The sequence below is a fragment of the Centropristis striata genome, chromosome 5 (genome assembly GCF_030273125.1).
Source record: "Centropristis striata isolate RG_2023a ecotype Rhode Island chromosome 5, C.striata_1.0, whole genome shotgun sequence".
Classification (NCBI taxonomy): Eukaryota; Metazoa; Chordata; class Actinopteri; order Perciformes; family Serranidae; genus Centropristis; species Centropristis striata.
This window is the reverse complement of record NC_081521.1, coordinates 25695427-25717160: the sequence shown is the minus strand read 5'-3', so window position 1 is coordinate 25717160 and position 21734 is coordinate 25695427. Positions and strand designations below refer to the sequence as shown.

Here is a 21734-nt window from a genome sequence, read left to right as displayed (position 1 = left end):
AGTTTTTTTAAAAAAAAGTTAAAAATTCCTTTTTTTTTTTAAAGTAAAGAAGTAAAAAGGACAGTGGTGGAATAAGTATTCAGATCCTTTACTTCAGTAAAAGTACTAATACCACAATGTGAAATGACTCCACTCCGCTCATTTAAACTACCAAATAAACTTTTAAGTGGTTTAATTTATAAAAATGGGTAATAATTTAAAATTTATCATTTTTTCATTTTAAATCTTGACCTGAAAAGTAACTAAAGCTGTCAACTAAATGTAGAGGAGTAAAAAGTACAATACATGCCTCAAAATGTAGTGGAGTAGAAGTATAAAGTTACAGAAAATGTACATAAAAGTACCTCAAAATTGTACTTTAAGTTCAGTACTTGAGTAAATGTACATAGTTACTTTCCACCATTGCTACCTGCCTCTTCTAACTTCTCTTCTCTTCTGGGGTATGTTCAGGCAGTGAAAAATGCGATCATTTGGGAAGAAGAAAAAATAAATCATTCGAAATACAATAGGGACCTCGCAGGTCGTTGCCTGCTCGGGCCCTAATAATAGGAAACATGCAGCTGGTTAGTGTAACTGTGGGGAGAGGGAGACAGTAGTGGTAACAGCGTGGCCTGTGTATGAAAGGGAAAGGATGGAGGTAGAGATGCAGAAAGCAGCTATAAGAGGAGGAAATTAAAAAAAATATCATAGAAGGTGGGAAATCTAGAGAAGGGAGGAAAATCCTTCTGAGATACAACTGGACTAATTCAAAGAATATAACTGAAGGAAAGTATAAAAGAAGTTAAATCCAGCAGATGGCGGTAAATGCAACGGAAATGATGCCAACTGCCAATAAGCACCAAAGAAGAAGAAGAAGATGAAGAAGTTTTCTCGCTCACCTCCTCTTCCTTCCTCAGCCCGGTCACGCTGTCATTAGGCGCCGGCTCCCGAGCCCTGACACTAAAGCCTGCCAAAATGAAGATCTGGGCGTCAGAGCACATTTTCAAGTGAGTAATTGTATGTGCTAGATAATGTGTTATACAGGCGTGTGTGTTTGGCGGCTGGTTTCTCTACGTGTGAATAGTTATTATGGTTTCTCCGTTCTGTCCGGGACGCAGCTGCTAGCCTCCTTAGCCGGTGAGGTTGCTCATAAATTTACAGTTAGGTAACTTTACACAAAGCCTGCGGGTAAGTTACCCTACAGTCTGTTTCGGCTGTGTCCTTGACCATATTTAGTCAGTAAACATGACTTTCATTCACCCTGTTTGAAGTGCTTTCATAAAATATCACCACTTGTTAGTCGTTGTGTACTTGAAGTTAGTTGCTCTAGCTAGCTAGTTAGCTAGCCGGGTTAGCTTATGTTTTGCTGTTAGCCTTTTAGCAAACGTTGGCTGTTAAATGCTGTAACGTTAGTTTTATAACCGTGTGGCGAATTTTAAATGTTGAAGCTTATTGAAACGTTTCGGCCACAAGTCGACGTTTTTTTTTAACTTAATCCCAGCCACTAAATCTGCCGCTGAATTTGATCAATGTAGCGTGACAGCCATCACAAGTGTTACATAACGACCTGTCTCGCTGCACGGCCATGGAAATACTTCGATTCCTCTATTGTCTCTATATTTTTGCTCATTAGGCGGTAATAGAGTTGTGTGTTTAACAAATGTCGGAATACTTGTGTCCATTTCCAGAAGTTTCTAGTGATGATGATGGACTGTGCTGTGCGGAGGAGGCGTTCCCCCTCCTGTCAGTCTCTTTCTATCCCTAGGATTTTCATGATTCCTCCATTTTGATTCGGTATCATTCCTTATTCGTAATACTAAAGCGTTTTATGAAATTATTTTGTCGCATTGTAACTAAAAATAGAGCAATTTCCATCATTGTCTATTTCCTCTTCTCGCGAATTTGCACTCGTGTGCATGTTGTCACTGCTGTTTCTGTGTACAATGACTGAAACACATTCAGGGGCTATTTATAAGTGGTGTTTGAACGAGGCTTATTACTAAATGGCAGACCTTTTGCAATCACCTTGATAATTATCGTCAAGGTTATTTGTTTGTAAGCCTTCGCCAAACATACTAAGTGTTAAAAATGGGCTGAATGGCATAATCGATGCATCTGATTTCCAACATGCCATCACATATCATAGCAATGTGTTTTGTTTTGGGTTCAGTCACCCCTTTTATTAAATAGCCTTTATGAACTTGCTGTTTCTAATGTTAATATTGTTTCTAACAGCCATCCATGGGAGACGGTGACCAAGGCAGCAATGCAGAAGTACCCCAACCCCATGAACCCCGGGGTGTTTGGGGTGGATGTTCTGGACCGAAGTGTAGACACAGAGGGGCGGTTACACAGCACCCGGCTGCTCAGCACAGAGTGGGGGCTCCCCGCCATTGCCAAGTCTGTAAGTTAGATGATGAGATTAATGCTAGAGTTGCACTAATAATTTCATTGATCTGTGATCATTATGACAGCATTTATGGTTTGACATCCTCAATTTGTTGCTGTATATAAATCTTCTGCTCAGATTTGATAGCTCAATCTGTTCCCTGCAAACTAAAGAAATGTACAACATGACTCAAAAGTCAAAATGCATAGGGCAAGGAAAGTTTTTGGGCATGAAATGTGAGATATTTAGACTGTCGGGGCTAGACATTGGCACAGATTTAATTTTAAGTATCCCCAAATTCCTCTTGTTTTGTGCCTGACTTATCTTGAACAGCCTAATTTAAGGATTTTGTAAAAAGTTGTGTCCTTTTCCTGCAGATCATCGGGGTAACAAGAACATGCACTTATGTTCAGGAACATTCAGTGGTGGACCCCAAAGAGAAGAGCTTTGAGCTGAAATCTACAAATGTAAGTAGCATTGACATGGATCATTGTTAACACATACTCTCTCAGTATTGCTTCATGTCAGGTACGTTAGCAGGAGTGCCAGTATTTAGAAAGACGGAAAACAAATATAGTCTCTTCTTTCTTATTACACATCACACACAACAGGAGTTGTTTCTTGTGTAGCTATTATATCTCTGTTTAAACTGAACTGATTTGTTTTTGTAAGAATGTCAACTGATGTTATTCTAAGCCGCAGAGGTTTCCTCAGTCAGCCCCGGCACCCTAATTTTCAGTTTGCTTCCAGTGTATGGAAGACTTTTTACTTACTGATTGTTAGTTATTTCAATGTCATGTTGGGAGTGAAAGTATATCTGTTTAGGACATTGCTTATTTGGCAACTCACCACAAATCCAACATGGTGTTACGCTGATCTGGCTGATCTACGTAACAGACCTGTCCAACAGTGGACATTTTCCTCTTTTTAACACAGGTGCAAATTTACAGGTGTAACATTAATAAATAATAATAGCTGCTATCATTAATATTAAGATTACACCTGTGTTATTCCTGCTTCACAATGAGGAAGGTCTTTAGAGCCTTTTTTTGACTCAGTTTGTAAGCTTTTAGATTTACATAAATTCCTGAAAACATTAGGTGTTTTCGGACCAGAGGAGCCTTTTAATATTTCTAAGAACCCCACTATAATTCTGTCCGCATAGCAAGAACTAGGAATGATCATAGTTTTTACAACCCCTATTCGAGGGACTTATTTTTCGTAGCTACTCTGACAGCAGAAGAAGAAGCATGCGTTACACAAGTGTGGTTGATTGGTCGAGCACAGCCAATGCAGCAACGACATCCTCCATTTTTAAAAAGGCTGTTAGCCATGTAAACAACATACGCCACGAAACACAGACTCCAGCTCGTAACAAAGAAAATGGAAGAAAATATGGACAAATGGACAATGATCGAATATGAAATAGGGGAACTACAACATGATTTTGACTCGTCGGCCTGCTAGAGTCACTTCATCATTCCAGTTGGCAGTGCAAATGCAAATAGATCTGAATTCTTGATCTGAAAACATCTGTACTGTATATATTGTAAGTGTGAGACAAAGACCAATGCTTATTTTATTTTGTCTATCCAGATCTCCTTCACTAACCTGGTATCTGTGGATGAGAAGTTGACATACAAGCCACATCCGCAGGATCCTGAAAAGTAAATTACCTTTTATAAACCTCAAATGTCACTTGTGATATTTCAAATTTTTTCATTATTGTTTTCTTTTATTTTTTATATTAATTCTAGACCTGTGTCCTGTGTCTTTTTTGTTAACTACGTAAAACAATAGATGTCTTTTGTTTGGCTTGTTTTTTAAAAGTTTAACCAGAAGATAATAAAATGACTTTAAGAACCATGACATTTTTACCATTGTGTTGACTGTGTGTGAGCTTTATTTGTATGCTCGTGTGTTCAGGACGGTGCTGACGCAGGAGGCTCTGATCAGTGTGAAAGGTGTCAGTCTGAGCAGCTACCTCGAGGGTCTCATGGCCAACACCATCTCTGTCAACGCCGGCAAGGTGAGGTCGCCCTTAAAATCTCCTGATGTGCCATCATGAACCGTCTTTTCATAACAATATTCCTGTCACTACACAGTACATCATTAATACCGTCCTTCGGTCTGTCTCAGGGTCGGGAGGCAATGGAATGGGTCATCAGACGATTAAACACGGAAATCGAGGAGTTTGCGGCGACCGCTCGTGGTACTATACGTGCTCCAATGGCAGCGGCTGTTGCAGACAAATGATCCCAACTTCTCCCACAGCTTTATAACCATCATGATCCCATGGACCTCTCAGACATTTCCTCTCACTAATCTGCCAGCACAGCCAAATAACCACAGCCCCGTCCTTTGGCCCTACATGTTTGTCTGTGTATGTTCGTCCCTCCTCAGCAGTCTGCACTGACGAGTTAGACTCTCGCCGCTGTGGGCAGTGACGGGGAGTGTTGAGCTGATGACAGTTAAAAAAAACGGGGTTGAATTGGACTGCACTTGAAGCTCATAGGACTTAGTCTTGTGATGTAAAAGCTCTTATTTTTAATTCACACTGTGCCTCCGCATCATTTCATCAAGTTTTTCTTGTCTGTCTTTCTCCCCTTTGCCTTGAACTTTTCATCTCTCTTTATAGATTTCAAATCCACATAAGCAAGCTGAGTTCTTATAACAGCAGAACTGTCTGCAATATCTCAAAATCACAAAGCCATCGTTGCAGACAGGCTGTAACAAAATTTAAGAGTTGCACACTGCTTCAGCTGCCTGATATCAAAGCTCCAGGCTTTATTCTCAATTGTCCCAAACCAGTTTCTTTTTTTATAGCCCCAACTGGACTTTCTCTCAGATGGATTTGTGCTGAGCTCCAGTCTGTGGTAAAAGATGGTTCAGCACTCATCTGACATCCAGATCTGAGTTCAGGTCAGACAGGAAAGCCAGTTTGTGGCTCTACTTACATGATACGTTAACACAAATGGTACTTGTCCTGATCTGGTACTGCAGATTTGTAAAATCTGGAAGTCAGGTGGAAGTCTACAAGAAGGACCACTAAAGTATTGTACTTCAAAAGTCTCTCAGCGTTTAAAAGAAGCCGATGAGGTTGTTTTGGTTGAATTCTACCTTGTGATGCAGATGCAGGTCTGTCTGCTAAAGATGACGTGGTTGCATGTTGGACCGATCTTCAGATGTTCTGCTCTTGTTCTGGGTACAAACAATTTCTTAAAGTCTCTCTTGCTTTTGGTTAGCATTTTCTCAAACACTGATGTGCAGTATTGTGAAGTTTTACAGTATAAGAATGTGCATACTTGAATGTTTAACTTATTTTTCGCTTGTGTATTTAAATACACTTTAAAAAGGCAGGAAGTCCTTCAAACATGCAGGGCTGCAAAATGAGTGTATGAGCACTGAGCAACATTTAGGCACCGACCACAGTGTGTCTATGTGCTGTGAACGTTCACCGGTGTTGTAGAAGGAGCTGTGCAGGGTTGCGTTCAGAATCACTAAGTGTGCCAATATAAAATGTGAAGATGAAACTGACATAGTATCCCAAAACACTTTATTAATGATCATGAACGAACCCACTCTGTTTCATTCTGTCTATAGAAGGTGTTATTTGTAGTATATTTGTATTGGTGAATATTGACAAAGGCTGTTGAATTGATCAATTTTAAAAGTTGTTAGCAGTGATTTTTATACTACATTTCCCTTCCTTATACCACATCAGACTCTCAGGTGCTACATAGTTGACTTCGGTTCAGTGTCCTTCTTTGCTTCCTTCTTAAACTGTACAAAGAGATAAAGGCGACATAATACTTGTAACTCTTGTTTGTTTTTCCCTTTTTCTTTTCTTCTCTCTAGCAATTTTAATAAGGACAGTTCTTCAAATTAAAGTTTACAACGTAAGGGGTGTGTGGTAAACGAAAGCTGTTTCACAATGTCTGTCAAGATGCTTCACAGTCAATTTCTTGCTCAGCTGTCAGATTCTCAGTTAGTTCAGCATCTCTGCAAATCTACAGAAGGTCACTCCTTTTCAAAATGTTTTAAAGCGTGTTCATAATTAACTAACTCCTCATCATGTCCAGCCCAGGATCACTCTGTCTGAAGTCTGGTCAGCTGTGTGATGTTAGTTGCCTCCTCACAGTGTCTCGTTTCATGACTGAAGTGTGATGTTTTTCTACGGAGAACATTTTAGGAACAGTGGCTGTAAATAGGCTTATATTTATATTTTGGTGGTGTTACATTCCAAGAATGTGAACATGTAACAAACGAAAAAGTGCACACTGAAATGTTTCAAAATAAAGAGATGTCATTGTTTCATGACAAATGTGGTGATGTTGTTTTGTTAAATGTCCCGACTTAAGCTTGAACTCTTGGCGTATAACTTCCCAAACCAAAACCCTGGGAACCCTCTCCATCAACCTGTCCAGTTTACAGAGAGAGGTATTTAGTTCAGTTGGCAATATTTGTCTGAAGCATGTCTTTGTTTCTCAGATTTTTAGCTTTAGTGTTTTTGACAAAAACAAAAATATAGATATTTAAGTAAAAACTCATAAGCCAAGATTTTCACAGGGTTTCTACAGATGCTAGAAATACGTTTTTAAGGTTTGAAAAGGGAAACCGCTTAAAATGTAGGTTTTTAAAGGATGCCTAGTTTACTTACAAACAGGTGACACGTTTTGAAATGTGAATTTTTGGGGGATTTTAGTATTTTAACCTTCTGTAAATGCTGTCACAAAACATAATTTTGGTTTTATAGCACAATAAGATTTATTCAAAGTGAAAAGGAGAAAAAAAATCAGGATACTGCAAATAATGATTGTACTGTATATAAATATACAATTTACTACAACCACAAGGTGCTTGTAAAGCTTAAAATATGCTTGAATTTTACTTTGGAAAATATGCGAGAACTCCGTATTATTGTGAGTCAACTGTTGCATTAAAGTTTCAATGAAGTATACAGTAATGACCTTTAAAAAAAGACCATATGAGGGTGAATACATCTTTATAAGCATTTAAAAATATAACTGCAGGTTGCTGATTTGACATGAATGCTGTTGATTTGACATGAAGGCTGTAGATGTGTATGTGTTGATTATGTACTGCGTAGCAAGGCTTGTTAATCATTTACAGTCCAGTATCCAGGCTCGGGCAGCTTCTGAACATTGTGTTTGTCTTGCGGTGTCAGATGAAGACAACTCCAGTTTATTTACTGGTTAACGGAGCTTCCATTGTCCATCAGTTGATGTCTCTGTCTGCTTGCAATACCTGAGCATCCGAGGAGATGGCTATAAAACCCTGTTAGAAATAAAGACAATCAGACCAACGGCAAAATGTACAAAATGTTCTCCAAAAGCCAAACATTATCTAACAGTAATGAGTAATCTATCATTAACACTGACCTCTTCCACACCCAAAACTGTGTTGACCAGCTGTGCATGTTTCATTCTGGGTAGAACAATGCCTTTGCCCAGTTCCACTGAAACCAAAAGAAACGTGTCAAAACAAGGACAATATACAGTACACATTATACATTATGTTCAGTATGTTTTATCAGTATAATAGATACTTTATTAATCCCATAAGGGATACTGTTGTTACAGCAACATACAAACAGCAATAGACAGACAAACAGTATAAGATTACAGGAAGCAAAGAAGGTGGAGCAAAATAAACAAGTAGAGGTATCTGCAATATTAATATTAATAACTCTACCTGTACAAAAAATAAGATAAAAACAAAATAATATTGGCATATTCTGATGGAAGAAACTTGAAGAAGATAAAGAGTTCATACTGATCATTAGCCAAGAGAGACTTTGTTGTCATTCAGCTGTATACGGTGCATTTCAGTACATAGAGGATTAGAATTTTGTATCTTCTTGTTCCTGATAAACATGTTGCCCGGACACAAGACACTGGACAACAAAAAACGGGTTGCCCATTGCTTATCATGAAATATAGTTCCACAAATTTAAAAAGAACAAATTAAACGCATAATTGTATGTAGAATACAGTGTTATCTATAATAGTTGGCATGCATTTTCTTGCTAAAAGAAAAACATCATTATAGAGCCAATTTAAATTACCTTCACACAACCAAAATAAATCAGAGTTTTTCAACTGAGTTTTATACAGATACATGAGTCAATGGAAGACAAAATTATATTCATCCTCAACATCAAGGTCACACAAACCACACAAACCCTTCTCCTCAGGAACACCTTTATATCTGTCTCTCTTCATTGCCTGTAGTAAGGTGCCTGTTCTTAACTGAGCACATACAGACCTCTCCCTCTTTTGTCTAAGGTTCTGTGTAGCAACAGTGTTTGACCTAAATAGAATTTCTCAGCCAAAGCTTATTACAAATCTAATCTTTCTAATGTTCCTACTCAACTACTAATCTTTGGTCTCATGCTCTCAGAGAACTTAACACAAAAGACATCACTAAAACTCACCATTCAGTTTTGCTAAGGCGAGATTCAATCCAGTCCGCGTGCAGCTTTCCAAAATGTCAGTCTGTAAAGAGAAACATGATTGGTTACATCACTGTTTTATCCTCCTCAGTGTGAGCACACAAGGCTTCCTGTCACAATCATATGTGATGTAGTTGTGTCATGTACCTTAAAGGTTCCCACTTCACTTGAAGCCAGTGTCAGTGTATAACTGTTAAAAAGAAAGAAATATCATCACTTTAAGTTTGAGTTTGTGAACTTGGGTGTGTGTTTTAAAAGCAAAGTGAGCTCACTTGTCCAGCGTCGTGGAGCCCTTCAGTCTTTCACCAGCAAGCCACACTTTACTGCTGAATTTTGAGTCCTGAAACAAAGCGGGTTAAATTAAATTATATTTTATTATCATTCATTTGTCAGTTGTTTAAACAAGTCAATCTATGAAATGTCACATCTCTCATTTAAGAACTTGAACCAATAAGTTCATTATTTCTAGATAAACAATATTTAAAATAGTTACCCATTTATTTTCTATCTTAACTTACTGATTTTATCATGTATATTTGAACATTACAATAAATGCCTTTTATCTGGAATTTTGTCTCAAATGAATTGATTCTTAATAAAATAGCAATTTCTCCACAAAATAAAAATTAGTTTAGCAAAAGTTTTAAGCAGATGGGAAAAAAAACTATAAAATAAGGATGCTTTCAATAGTTTATTTTTTTTAATCAATTAACAAATTGCAACAGAATCAATTCTTCTAGGCATTTTTTCACACCTGCGTGAGACTTTTGCACAGTACTGTATAGTCATTGAAAACATTTTTAGACCACCCTTGTTTTCTTTCATTTCTTGTTCATTTAATGCCTGGTACAGCTAAAGGTACATTTGTTTGGAAAATATAATGATAACAACAAAAATAGCTAATGGTTTTCATGATAATGACTTTGGTTCTTATCAAGAAAAGCATGGGAAATGGTTAGATATCAGCTCTTACATTAAACTCTTATCAGCTATTATTGTTGTTATCATTATATGTGTCCAAACAAACCAAATAAATCCAAACAAATGTACCTTTAGTTGTACCAGGCATTAAAATGAACAAGAAATTGAAGGAAAGGGTGGCCTAATATTTTTTTCTATGACTGTATATCACTTTACTTACTTGTATATCTTGTCAAAAGACACAAAAACCTGCATATTGATCGGCCAGCAATCAAAAGTACTCACAGCATTGAGGTTGAACAGTGGGATCTGAGTACCATTTGACTGGATGGCAAAAGCCTTGACAGTGCCCTGAACGCCCAGTTTAACAACACCGGGCTGGAAGGAAAACATCGGCATCTCTCTGGCATAAAGCTGCAGATTCATCAGCAGACCTGGATACATCTTGGGAAGCTGAAAAAAAGATGGTAAACATTTAATTCTATGATACTTCGACAACTTCATAGGGCACATATCGTCATTGTCAGGTTCTCAAGGAATGAAAAGGTGAGTTTGACATGTGCCCTCTTTAAGAACATGCTTTCATAAACAGAGTTAAATGTGAACAGTTGGGAACTTATATCAGGAAGTTTTAAATAGACACATAGTCTATGCAGAATATTTATCCACCTATGAGGCTATAGTGTTATCAGTGTTGTTTTTCACTCCTGGTGGTATAAATAGCCTAGTGAATGTAGATTTATCTCACAGCTACTTCTACTCCAGGGACAGCCTTTATTTAGTAATACCATTCAGTCAGTTGGCCAATAAATCAATTGCACATAACCAATTTGTGCCCCGCTCGATCTCTGAGTTGTCCGAGTAAGTAAGTGAGTGAGGGAGGGAGAGCAGGCTTTCTAAATTTAGAGTTCAAATATACACATGCACTCAGTGCCCACCTGCTTGAGAACAGGCTACATAGATCACACAAGTCCCCACTGCTTTTCAGATAAAATCATTCCAACCTCCTCACATTAATCTTAATCTAAATGTGATATTGTTGTGTATTGACAAAGATTGTGTTTGGCAGCAGGGTGACAACAAAAACAGCTCAAATAGCACAAAATGTTTTTTGCCCGATGTCATGCTATCATGATTTTATGTGGAACCAGACAGAGGAATATGAATATGACAGTTTTATTGTTGTGGATTTTGAATGACAGATTTAAAGATGTTTAACTACCTGGTGTAATTGATTGGTAACTGAGTGCATGTGATATCATTTCTGATTACTGCACTAGACAGTTGTGGTGTGTATGTTGGTTTGTATGTAAATATGTGTGTATAATTTAGGTAATGAGATAATACATTTCAGAAGCAGCAATGCTTTTTGAATAGAAAATGTGTTTGTTCTTAAAATAGTTTGAGGTTTTTGGTGGCTTTGGCATTAGAGCAACTCTCTTACCTTCATGGAGTTATTTGATTGAATGTTGATTATATAAAAAAATAATGTAATGAAGATTTAAGCAAACAGCCAATCAAATATAAAACAATATCAATAAAATAACTATGGTTTTCCACATGTGATGTCCCATGCATTTTTATTTTTATAAAAACGACTATAGGTCGTTCGTAAACTCATGATGCCGTCTATCAACCATCGACTGTATCTTATCAAACTTATGTTACTAATCATGCCGTATGTCAAGCACTGTATGATATTAAACTTGTTTTACTAAATGCGTTTTATACAAAAAAAGTTAGCCTTTATTAGCTGGTGAGTTCACAAGATAGCCGCGCTGCCTTATCACAGTGAACAAAACAACACTTTGCTTCTTATTAGTGAAATCATTATGCTCATTATTTAAGAAGTTGGCAGACGTTAGAAATTAAACGTACAGTGCACAGTTCATGTTTTCGTCAAGCTGAATCTCCTGGCTGTGACTGCTACCACCGGCAGCACCGGAAGCTGCTGACGGAGCTGGTGAAGCAGCTGTATGTACTGAAGCAGGCGTGCGATCTGTCAGCCTTTATCGGTTATGAATCACGTTATTATGTTCATTATCCATTAGTTTTATTATTTCGGCTATTTATTTTATTTATTTAGGCTAGCTCACCATGCATGCAGTCAAAACATTTAAAACCCCGAGACTCTTACTTTGAAGACGAGCGGCACCTGTTTCCGGGTCTGGACTTCCTTTTTAAGTTCGATAACGGGTCATCGCCATTAGCCATAACCATAACGGAACAATCTAGCGTATTGAGTGCTTCGCTCAGGTAATGAGAAGATTAATATGCGTAGTTTCCTTATGTGACTACTGATTGAAAAGACATATATTTACATAGAATCACGGAGTGTTACCGTTTAGTCAACTTGCAAACTTCAAAATTGGCACAAAGTTGAACTGTAGCAATTCTCATGATCGCTGGATTTTCCCCTGCTAGCAGGTTGTGATTGCGCATGACCAGAATCGGGCAACAGACTTTCCGCTGCTCCTCAGGTTTGTTATGGTCTTTCAACCTCATTATTTTCTTCCTGAACATGATATTACAAACATATAAACAGGCTGAGTTTGTTTGGGTTAGTAGCTGTAGCAAGTGTGGCAACGAAAACAGCTCAACTTATTTACATACAGTCTATGAGCTCAACAGAGTGACAGCGTCTACAGCAGGAAACATGTGACTGGAGCTAGTTTCCTCCCTTAGTTTCCTTTGTTGCAGGGCGCAACACTATTGTCGGAGGCATTTTAAGGTGGGGATGTTTCTGTTTTCAGGTACTCCTTACTATGCATTGCTTTGATGCAGACATTTCCAAACTATCCCAGGAAGGGCTTTGTGGTTGCAGGATTTTCTTCCAACCAAGCAGAAGCACAACAGGCACGAGTCATTTAATCATTAATCATTTAATTTTCAGTGTTCAAACAGCTGATCGGTTGGAACAACAATCTGCAGCAGCATGGACCTATATGGAAACGTTTAGACATGTCTGCTTTAATAAGTAATTTGTCTGCAATTTAATGTGTCTTTTCTGACCCTCCATGGGTGTCAACAGTAAGAAGACGAGATGGAAGTTCGTACAAACAGAAGGCATGGTTCAAGGTCAGACAGTTAAATGTGTCGTAGCTATAGTTTCTGTATTACATACTGTAGTTTGCAGTTTGAAGTAATATGCAACATTTATACTTTACAGGGTGAGAAATGACCCCTTTTGTCTTCCTTCTGAGTCGTCAACAGACCTTGACTACCTCAGTGTTGGCAGTAGCGCTCGTAGGTAGGACCATGTCCAAACAGTTTATATTCTCAGGGAAAAATGAACTCAAATATTTTTTAACCTGAGTAGAGAGACACACAGCTGGTAATAAATATTATATATTTAAAGAACTTACTTCAGCTGAGGATACTTATTTCTTTAATAATAATATATAGTGCTTTTAGAAATACTCAGTCGCTTTTCCCAGTTATATATTGATTTCTCTGTTTGTTTTTTAAATAGCGAGGATAGCGGTTATGCTGACTCTGAGACCATGTCACAGATGAGTGACAGGTCCAAGGATTCACCACCATATTTTAGCCAAGAACCTATGGTAAGTAGTCAACTAAGTCAGCATGATTTCCAGTCACACAATATGCAGTGGTTTCAGGAAGCATTCAGACTGCCTCATCTTGTGCACAGTTTGTGTTGTGGATGCAGTCAGAGACCCGTCCCAAAGCCACTTGAGCATCCTCTTGGCTGTATGCTTCGAGTCAGTTCTGTTGTGCTGAAAAGTGAACCATCGCCCAAGTGCATGCACTCTGGAGCAAGTTTTATTTTATTAAGGACCTCTCTGTATTTGGTTTCACTTATCTTCCCTCTATTCTCCCAGTCTCCCTGACCCTGTTGCTGAAAAGCACCCTAATCATATGTTGCCACCCCATGCTTCACCATAGGGATGTTTTTAGCCAGGTAACTAGCAGTGTCTGATGTTCACTAAACATGGTGCTTAGAGTTCTGCTAAAATGCTTCAATATTCATCTGATTACACCAGAGAATATCTTCCCTCATTCTCTCATATATGTCATGTGTATGTAAATCTCAAAAATCACAAACAAAATGTGCCTGACCAGGGGCTAAATATTTATGTAAATGAGAGAACGTACAGTGAATGTTTAATACATTTGCAAAAAGTCATCAAAAAACATAATTTGCACTTCATCATTAGTTGCTATTGATGGTAGATTCACGGGCAAATGACAACTTTTTCCATATAAATGTAAACTAAAACACAAAATATGCAGCAAGGTGAATGATTCTGAATGCCTTCTGAGTTTAGTTAAAGTTGCTCATTAATTTTCTCTTCATGAATCTTTTCAGACTTCGGCTATAAAAAAACTCATTAAAGCAGCTCTGAAGGAAAATATGTCTTCAACTGTCCAAGTTGTAGGTTTTGCTACGGTAGTGGTAGCACTTCTCTATATTGTCTGCAGTGGTTCTTCTGGAGGTACTACATTGTTCTAATTATTTCCCTCTAATTTATATCCACTAAGCATTTATAAATGTTTGCTAATTTGCAAAGTTATTTTCATTTTCAGAGAAACTGATAAAACAAGATGTGAAAATTATTCTGCCGGGCAGTTCTGCAGAAGAAAATAGCCCAGGTGTGACAGAGAAACTGCTGAAACAAATCATAAAAGACCTAAAACAAGGTGCAGAGACTATGGCTCATGAAGGAATTCAAGCAAATAAAGATTCAGGAGAAGCCCCAAACAATGCAGAAGGTAAGATTCTGTGTGTTTGTAATCAAGTTGCTATTTTATCAAATGTTTCAAGTTCACTAGTAGAAAAGGAACATGCCTGTTAATCAACAACAAGTAATCAAAAAGCAGATGTGTTATTGATGTGGAAAACATCTGTAGTGCCAAAATTAGTTATAATGTAGTTGGAAAATTAGATGAAATCTGTGGTTGTCCTTTCGAACTAGACTCAGTTCACCACTCAGTTAACAGCAGGCTTCTCATCTGTATAAAATGTTTTGTCTCCATGACATGCTTTTATGTGGTAACATCACCTGACTGCCTTTTAAAATGTTTTTTGTTGTTTTTATTGTTTTTAAGACACTACTTTGGCTTTTAAATGACAGATTTGCATTTTTTAAAGACCTAATGTAACAGAAGTTTTGTCAGTGAGTGTAACTGATATTATATATGATTAATACTAACATACAATAAGCAACAATTACTGCATAGTATGCCTGTAATGTGTTTATGATAAAACAGGACAATGCATTTCCAAAGAGGTGCTGCTTTTTTGAATATGAAATATGAATGCTGTCTTAAAGGTGGCTTCTGCATTCAAGCAACTTTTTCACACACATACAGCATTTGATAAAATGGTAATATCATAAAATAATGTTATGTAGATTTAAGAAATGCCCAATAAAATCATACCTATAAAATAACTGTTTATTCTCAGATACATGTTACTGCTTAACGTTTATCAATCTTTTCTCTTTCAGAGATGCTGATGAGACGAGCTGTTAAAATTGCGCTGCAAAGCAGTTGGGGAGAAGACCAGGGCACAGTGGTGAAGGAAAAAATGCTGAATCAGATCATCAAAGAACTAAAACAGGAAGTGCGAACCAGGATTGATGCAGAAATTCAAGCGGAGAGAGGTGCAGGCAATGAAGAAGGTGATGGATTCATTGTCTCTGTAATCAAGTGGCCTTTTTTGGCCATTGCGTCTGTAATCAATTGGCTTTTTGCGGTCATTGTGTCTGTAGTGAAATTGCCTTTTGAGATCGTTATGCCTGTCATCTGGTTGCTTTTCGAGATCTTGGTGCCTGTATTGAAGTTGCTTTTTCTTGTCTTTTGTGGTGGTTTATTGTTCGAGCTTTCCCGTGACAAGGAATTCAATGATTTCATATCTCGTTTTTTCCCATCCTTAAAAAGGACCCCCAGTAGCGTTCCCCAAACAAACGCTGTTCCAAAGACAAAAACACGTCGTACTCAAATGTAACAATCGCTCTTGTGATAGGCCGCACTTTCGTTACGTTTATGCCACAAAACTACTTAAAAAATTAGAATAATTCTAATTCAATGGCTTTAAAGCTTAACAGTGACCACCCATTTTTTGATCATCTCCGGTTCCAGATTTACATTTTCTATTAATTTTCTCCATTGATGAATTATAAAATTGCTATATTAATAGAAGCCTGGAACCAAGCATGCCAACTATAAAATTGTGTCCATAAATCCTTCCATTTGAAGCAAAAAAGGGATTGGAAAATGGAAAAAAGCAAAGGTATAAGGCTCTAGTGAAGGAACTACTCTTCCCACAAACCACTGAAAATTGTATGACTTCCAAAATTGTACACTTCTTTGAATTTAACCTTTGCTGTGATTGTCAGCCCTTTGGATGGTTGCCCACTGATCAGAAGATCTGTGGTTCTGTCATTCGACATGTCCATGTCCAAGAAGCCTTAGATATGTAAGATACTCACTATATAAGTGTAGTCCATTTAAAGGTCACTAGCTGTTCTCGGGGTACCGGGTGCTGTAAACCTTTGGGAACAACAGGGAACTCCACCAGTTAGAAGCGTCTTGTACACTATATGGTTCTGGGTATAGTCATATTTTTAAATGAGACCACAAATCATGTATTTCTTTGAAACAAGGTTGATTCCATGCAGACTTGTGGATTCACCAGCAGCATATACCCTCGTTTCACAATCGCATAGCTTGTGGTCTGCCTTGGATGGTCAGGACAATACAGTCCTTAATAATACTAATATTCAAAATCCTGATTCAGAATATGAATGGGATGTTCACTTCTGGATCCTTGCTGTTGAGCTCTATAAAAGATAGTTTAATTAGTAAAGTAACAGCTGGAAGTGAAGTTGTAACAATGATCTACCAGAAGTTATTTTCTGTGATTATATTGGTTATGTATAAGTGTGGCACATGAATGTTAAGTGACAGTATTACTGGGTGGTCGGTAGCGTAGTGGGTTACGCAGGCGCCCCATGTGTAGAGGCTACAGTCCTCGCTGCAGCTGGCCCCGGGTTCGAGTCCCGCATCGGACGGCCCTTTACTGCATGTCATTCCCCTCTCTCTGCCCCCTGTTTCCTGTCTCTCTTCAACTATCCTGTCCATTAAAGGCATGAAAAAGCCCCAAAAAATACATTAAAAAAAAAAAAAAAAGTGACAGTATTACTGACGTTACTACTACTTTTGCTTTCACCATTCGCTTTCATACTTAACTTCACTTCTGCCTTTGCGTCCTTCATAATTACTACAACAGCTAGATGGCGCCGTTAACTGCAAACATGGGTCTTAATAAGGTGTTGTACACGGGACACATGGGGTCGTGTTTTGGGGGAGGACAGTCTCATTTATCAAGATGTTCCAATGTGCATTAGAAGGAAAAGAACAAGAAAGAGAAATACGACTTGTGACTCGTGTCTTAACATGCTGTTGTGCATATACTGTATGTGGTGACATCACTTGGCTGCTTGGTGAGATGCCTTTTGTCAGTTTGATTGTTTTAAGGACACTATTGTTGATTTTGAATGACAGAGTTAATAAATGATGTTTGGTCACTGATAATATTTGATATTATATATGGTCATTACGTAAAATTTCTATACTGTCATTTCTTTTGTACATTTTGTGTATTGTACATGTGTTTAAAATATAGTTTGTAGGATAATACATTTCAGAAGCAGTGCTGCTTTTTGAGGAAAATATAAATGTGGTTTTGACAGTTTGATTTGGCTTTGGCATTACATGCAAAGAGTAATTTTATTGAATGGTGATATCATTAAAATGAATTGCAGATTTAAGCAAATGATCAAATGTAAACGCTTACCTGTAAAAGCACTATTATTTCTTAGATATATTTTCTACATATTTACCCCCTATGGAAGCCATGGTTGAGAGAAAATGGAGAGGATGACTATGTCATGTATAAATCACTAGCAGTGCCTTCACACCAGGATCGCTATCCAAACATATTTTGCTCAGACAGCTTTTTCTGTCTAAGGAACAAAGACCTGGGACTCGTTATGTGATCACTTGAAATATACTACAAACTTGTCCACTTTTAAGAAAGCTACTAAATCTTGGTTAATCCTACAACAAGCCTGTACCTATGTTTAGTTTTTTAATTTGTGTTTTTATAATTTTTTATTTTATTAAATCCTGCTGCACGCTGTTTTTACTTTTGTTCCCGTATCTGTTGTAATGCAAATTAGCATCTTCTATAAAAACTGTGATACTTGCATCAGATTATATGTATATTGGTATAAGCCATAAATAAATAATCTTGCAGCCCCATTCCTATCTGAGAATTTTTAGAGAAGAGCTTTTCTTTTTATCTTCTTTTCTTCTTAATCAAAGCTGGATGTCAGATCTGTGACACTTGGTGCATGCTGACATAAAACTATTCATACAGTGACTTAATAAAGTGTTGCCAAATGTAACCGTGATATAGATACACTTACCTGAGGAATGTAGGGCCCCATTGAGCTGGTATTTAGGTGCACCGGGAGGAATGGAGGTATCTGAGATGATGGAACAACATTTTTTAACCTACCATCATGACTTAGGGCAGAACGTTACCAATGCTTAATGTTCAGGGTCACTTACCATGCTGTCATTGATGAGGGTCTGAAGCAGTCCAGCTGAGAAGAGTCCATATGAGGCAGAGTTCAGAGTGTATTCAGACATACCCACTGACAACATTTTGCCTGTCTCCTCAGGCACTGTGAAAGGCTGGGCCTCAAATGGAGGGTCTGTATGAGTTCGGATATTGTAGAACTCTCCCTTTTAAATAAATGGAAAGTTGTAATTTTTATTTCTTGACTTGTGTTTTGGCACAAGTCCTTAAAATAAATTGCAGTTGCTAGAACATGTTGAACATATTGGTGTGTTTAGAATATTATTGATTTAAAAGACCTGACTGAAACGTTGTGGTCCAAAGTAGCAGAAAGCACTTCCACATTATGAAAATAGATTGCAGATTGTATGTATCCTTACCTTAAGACCCAGATTCATAGTCGAAGCACTAATGACAGGTACGCCCGTGAGAGGGAGGACGAAAGTAAGGACTTCAGCCACATCAAAGGAAACTGATAAGAGTAGAAATTACTTGTATAAAAATGACTTTTTATTGATTTACATACATGACTACTATTTATTATTTCACTTTTGGCCTGGGTGACTTGTATCAACATGGACAGTTTTTGTTTTGTTTTTTTAAATATATGGGTCTTTATGAGCCTGATGCAATACCTTTCATGGCCTGTAGATGGTACTCCAAGGTTACAATGTATTCCTCCACATTAGGGCAGATCTATGTCGAAAACAAGAAGACAAATGTCCTGCAATGCTCATCTCTGAAAATCTGCTTAGTAGGTTTCACCTGAGCATTATCTCATAATACACCACATACAGAACTTGTTTATATATATGTGACAAAGATGCAGATAAATACCCACTTGGGCCTCCATTACACCCCTGATACGTCCCTTGAAATGCTCCACAAAAGGCTGGAAGAGCATACTATTGACAAATGAAAATGCAAGGCTTAGTGTATACCTCTACAGCAGTATCATCCCTTGTTTTTCTCTCTCCCTCTGTTCTACTGTACCTGGCTCCACCATGAAATCGTATGTCCACATCTCCAATCCGAGCAAGACATTGGACATTGGTGACAGACAGATGCCCATCAGGATCTTTCCCCAGCTCCACTACTGACGTCACATCCATATTAAATATAGCCATGTCGAATGATCCCCTGTCATGTCTGAGAACACAGAAACAAACAAAATCAGTGCGTGTTGGTGAACATTTATTTATCCAAAGCTGTTTGTGTGTGTGTGTGTGTGTGACATTCCACCTAAGAGTATGCAGTAGGAGTCGAAACAACGCAGCTCTGCTGACATCGACATGACATTTTCCAAGAGACACTTCCTTCTCTAATTGACCTCAGATAAGCTAAAACCACAAGGGCTATTTTCAATATCACTTCCTCATTTTCTATGTAAAAAAATAATTAAAATTTCTATCAGAAGTGTATACCTCATACATTTAAATTGTAAGATTTGTACGCAATAAATTGAATACTGTGGTAGAGATTAGCAGAAGAAAGATAACCAAGTACATTAAGTGCAATTAAACTGTACTTTATACTCCAATACATTTCTCTGACATTGGTTACTACTTACTACTAATTACTTTTGACTACTTTTTTGATGCTGAGATCATTAATACAAATATAAATTACCTATGTTACATTATGGATTAAGCTACACGAAGGGCAGAGATCAGGGGACACTCACATTATGCCATACGATGTCAACCACCCTCCAGTTAGTGCAACACTGAGGCCGGTGATGGATGTCTTGAATCCTGTGGAGTCCTGATAGAACTGAACAGACGGCTCTGGAAAGTCACACTTTGTTATGGTGACTCTAGGGCGCATGGGCAGAGCAAAGACAGGTGTGAGGTCACAGATCTGAGTGATGTATAAATGTCTAATGAAATAAATCAACTATAAAAGAAAAGACATATTCAAGAATATGAAATGCAGCCCTACCCTGTCAGCGTGTAGTCTACACTGCCCAAAAAGCCAATGTCAATGTCACCACTGATGTCAGGCAGAGTGACTTGCGCCAACTTGTCCTGAACCCATCCTGCACCAACATGTGTTCCTGGGATTAACAGCATGAGACATTAAAACAACACATAATGTCTCATCTAGGATTTTGTTGGTTTCTTTATGAAAAGACTCATATGACTACAAAGCAATCTAATGCCCCATGAAGCATTTTGTGTTTAAATGAACTTAACAACTGAGATAATAATTGCAGACTCCAACTTTACTTTAAATATTGCCTTACCGTACTGCAGTCCTTTGTTAGTCAGGATGACTTGTATTGCAGGATTTTCTCCCAAGGCAAAAGAGATGAGCGTGAGCACTACTATTGCAGGTGGAAGCATTTTCCTGGGTCCCCTGTGCTGCAACAATGTACCAAATACAACACAGTATGAATTTAACAACAAATCTCTGCACAGACAAGGAGCTAGTGAGTGTGAAATCTCAATACTAAAATTGAACATTTTATTTTCGGTAAACCTGTTTCAGTGATATCATAAAGCATACCTGAATTACTGCAGGATGAGGTGTATTGGCCGACTTGATTATCCACTCCTGAACAATCGTCTTCACTGGTTCTCTGCCATTTGTCTACTGCAGCTTTGGTTTCCTGTGTCACTGAGAAGTGAAACTCACTGACACCTGACAATAATGTGTGGGTGAGGAAGAACAGGAAACTAGTCTGACTGAATAATTGGTAGAGTAGGCTACTCTATCATCACTCCATAGTAACCCAAATCAATGTTATAGGATCCAAAGTTCAGTGGTGGAATTTAAGTAAGTACATTTACTCAAATACTGTACTTTCGTACAAATTTGATGTACTTGTACTTGACTGAATCTTTTCTTTTCATGCTCCCTTCTTCTTCTACTCCACTACATTTCAGACAGAATTATTGTACCTTGTACTCCACAACATTTATCTGATAGCTGTAGTTACTTTACTAATTACATTAGTTGATTGACAGACAGAATCTAAGTAACTGTGAAGGTATTTCTTACGATCTTCACTATTATTACAAACCAAACAATCAATTGATTACGGGACAAAATACGCAGGTTAATCCATGATGAAAATAATAATTTTCCATAGTTCAAACTGAGCTCCTAATACCACTAATCATAATCTAATGATAAAACATATAATAGTATATAGCAGTTGCAGGGGATGTGACTGCAAAATGAGTTCTTCTTCTTCTAATACTTAAAGCTTATTATCTTTACATTACACTTTTCAACCCAAGACTCTTACTTGTAGTGGAGTATTTTTCCCAGTATGGCATTCATACTTAAATAAAAGATCTAAATACTGAAATAAGTATTCATATGAATTTGAGCTCAGTGTTTCTGAAGGTACA

General features: G+C 37.7%; 3 protein-coding genes across 7 annotated transcripts; 2 read left to right on the top strand and 1 right to left on the bottom strand.

Annotated features, from left to right (window-relative positions):
• Positions 1–844: 844 nt before the first annotated feature.
• LOC131971138 (PRELI domain containing protein 3B-like) lies at positions 845–5018 on the top strand. Its single transcript, XM_059332451.1, has 6 exons — positions 845–986; positions 2215–2383; positions 2746–2835; positions 3965–4035; positions 4295–4397; positions 4508–5018. Exons 1-6 carry the CDS (start codon positions 955–957, stop codon positions 4622–4624), a joined length of 582 nt encoding a protein of 193 aa, XP_059188434.1. The 5' UTR covers positions 845–954; the 3' UTR covers positions 4625–5018.
• A 1815-nt stretch (positions 5019–6833) lies between these two features.
• Positions 6834–20994, bottom strand: bpifcl (BPI fold containing family C, like). Of its 2 annotated transcripts, none has more exons than XM_059332444.1 (16): positions 20884–20994; positions 20621–20738; positions 20317–20431; positions 20060–20191; positions 19369–19524; positions 19217–19280; positions 19011–19071; positions 18756–18847; positions 18366–18542; positions 18221–18280; positions 10050–10217; positions 9116–9183; positions 8991–9033; positions 8826–8886; positions 7771–7847; positions 6834–7666 (listed from the first exon to the last, which is right to left on the bottom strand). In XM_059332444.1, the coding sequence occupies exons 2-16, from the start codon at positions 20718–20720 to the stop codon at positions 7607–7609; spliced, it is 1434 nt and encodes a 477-aa protein (XP_059188427.1). In that variant the 5' UTR covers positions 20721–20738; positions 20884–20994; the 3' UTR covers positions 6834–7606. The 2 variants fall into 2 exon arrangements, with proteins under 2 accessions (XP_059188427.1, XP_059188428.1); XM_059332445.1 differs by having other exon boundaries at positions 20621–20733; positions 20884–20978.
• LOC131971137 (uncharacterized) lies at positions 11962–17974 on the top strand. Of its 4 annotated transcripts, none has more exons than XM_059332448.1 (8): positions 11978–12020; positions 12192–12244; positions 12796–12842; positions 12934–13014; positions 13237–13327; positions 14095–14221; positions 14313–14498; positions 15236–17974. In XM_059332448.1, the coding sequence occupies exons 3-8, from the start codon at positions 12808–12810 to the stop codon at positions 15733–15735; spliced, it is 1020 nt and encodes a 339-aa protein (XP_059188431.1). In that variant the 5' UTR covers positions 11978–12020; positions 12192–12244; positions 12796–12807; the 3' UTR covers positions 15736–17974. The 4 variants fall into 4 exon arrangements, with proteins under 4 accessions (XP_059188430.1, XP_059188431.1, XP_059188432.1 ...); XM_059332449.1 differs by having other exon boundaries at positions 12002–12020; positions 12189–12244; XM_059332447.1 differs by having other exon boundaries at positions 11962–12244.
• Positions 20995–21734: the final 740 nt, after the last annotated feature.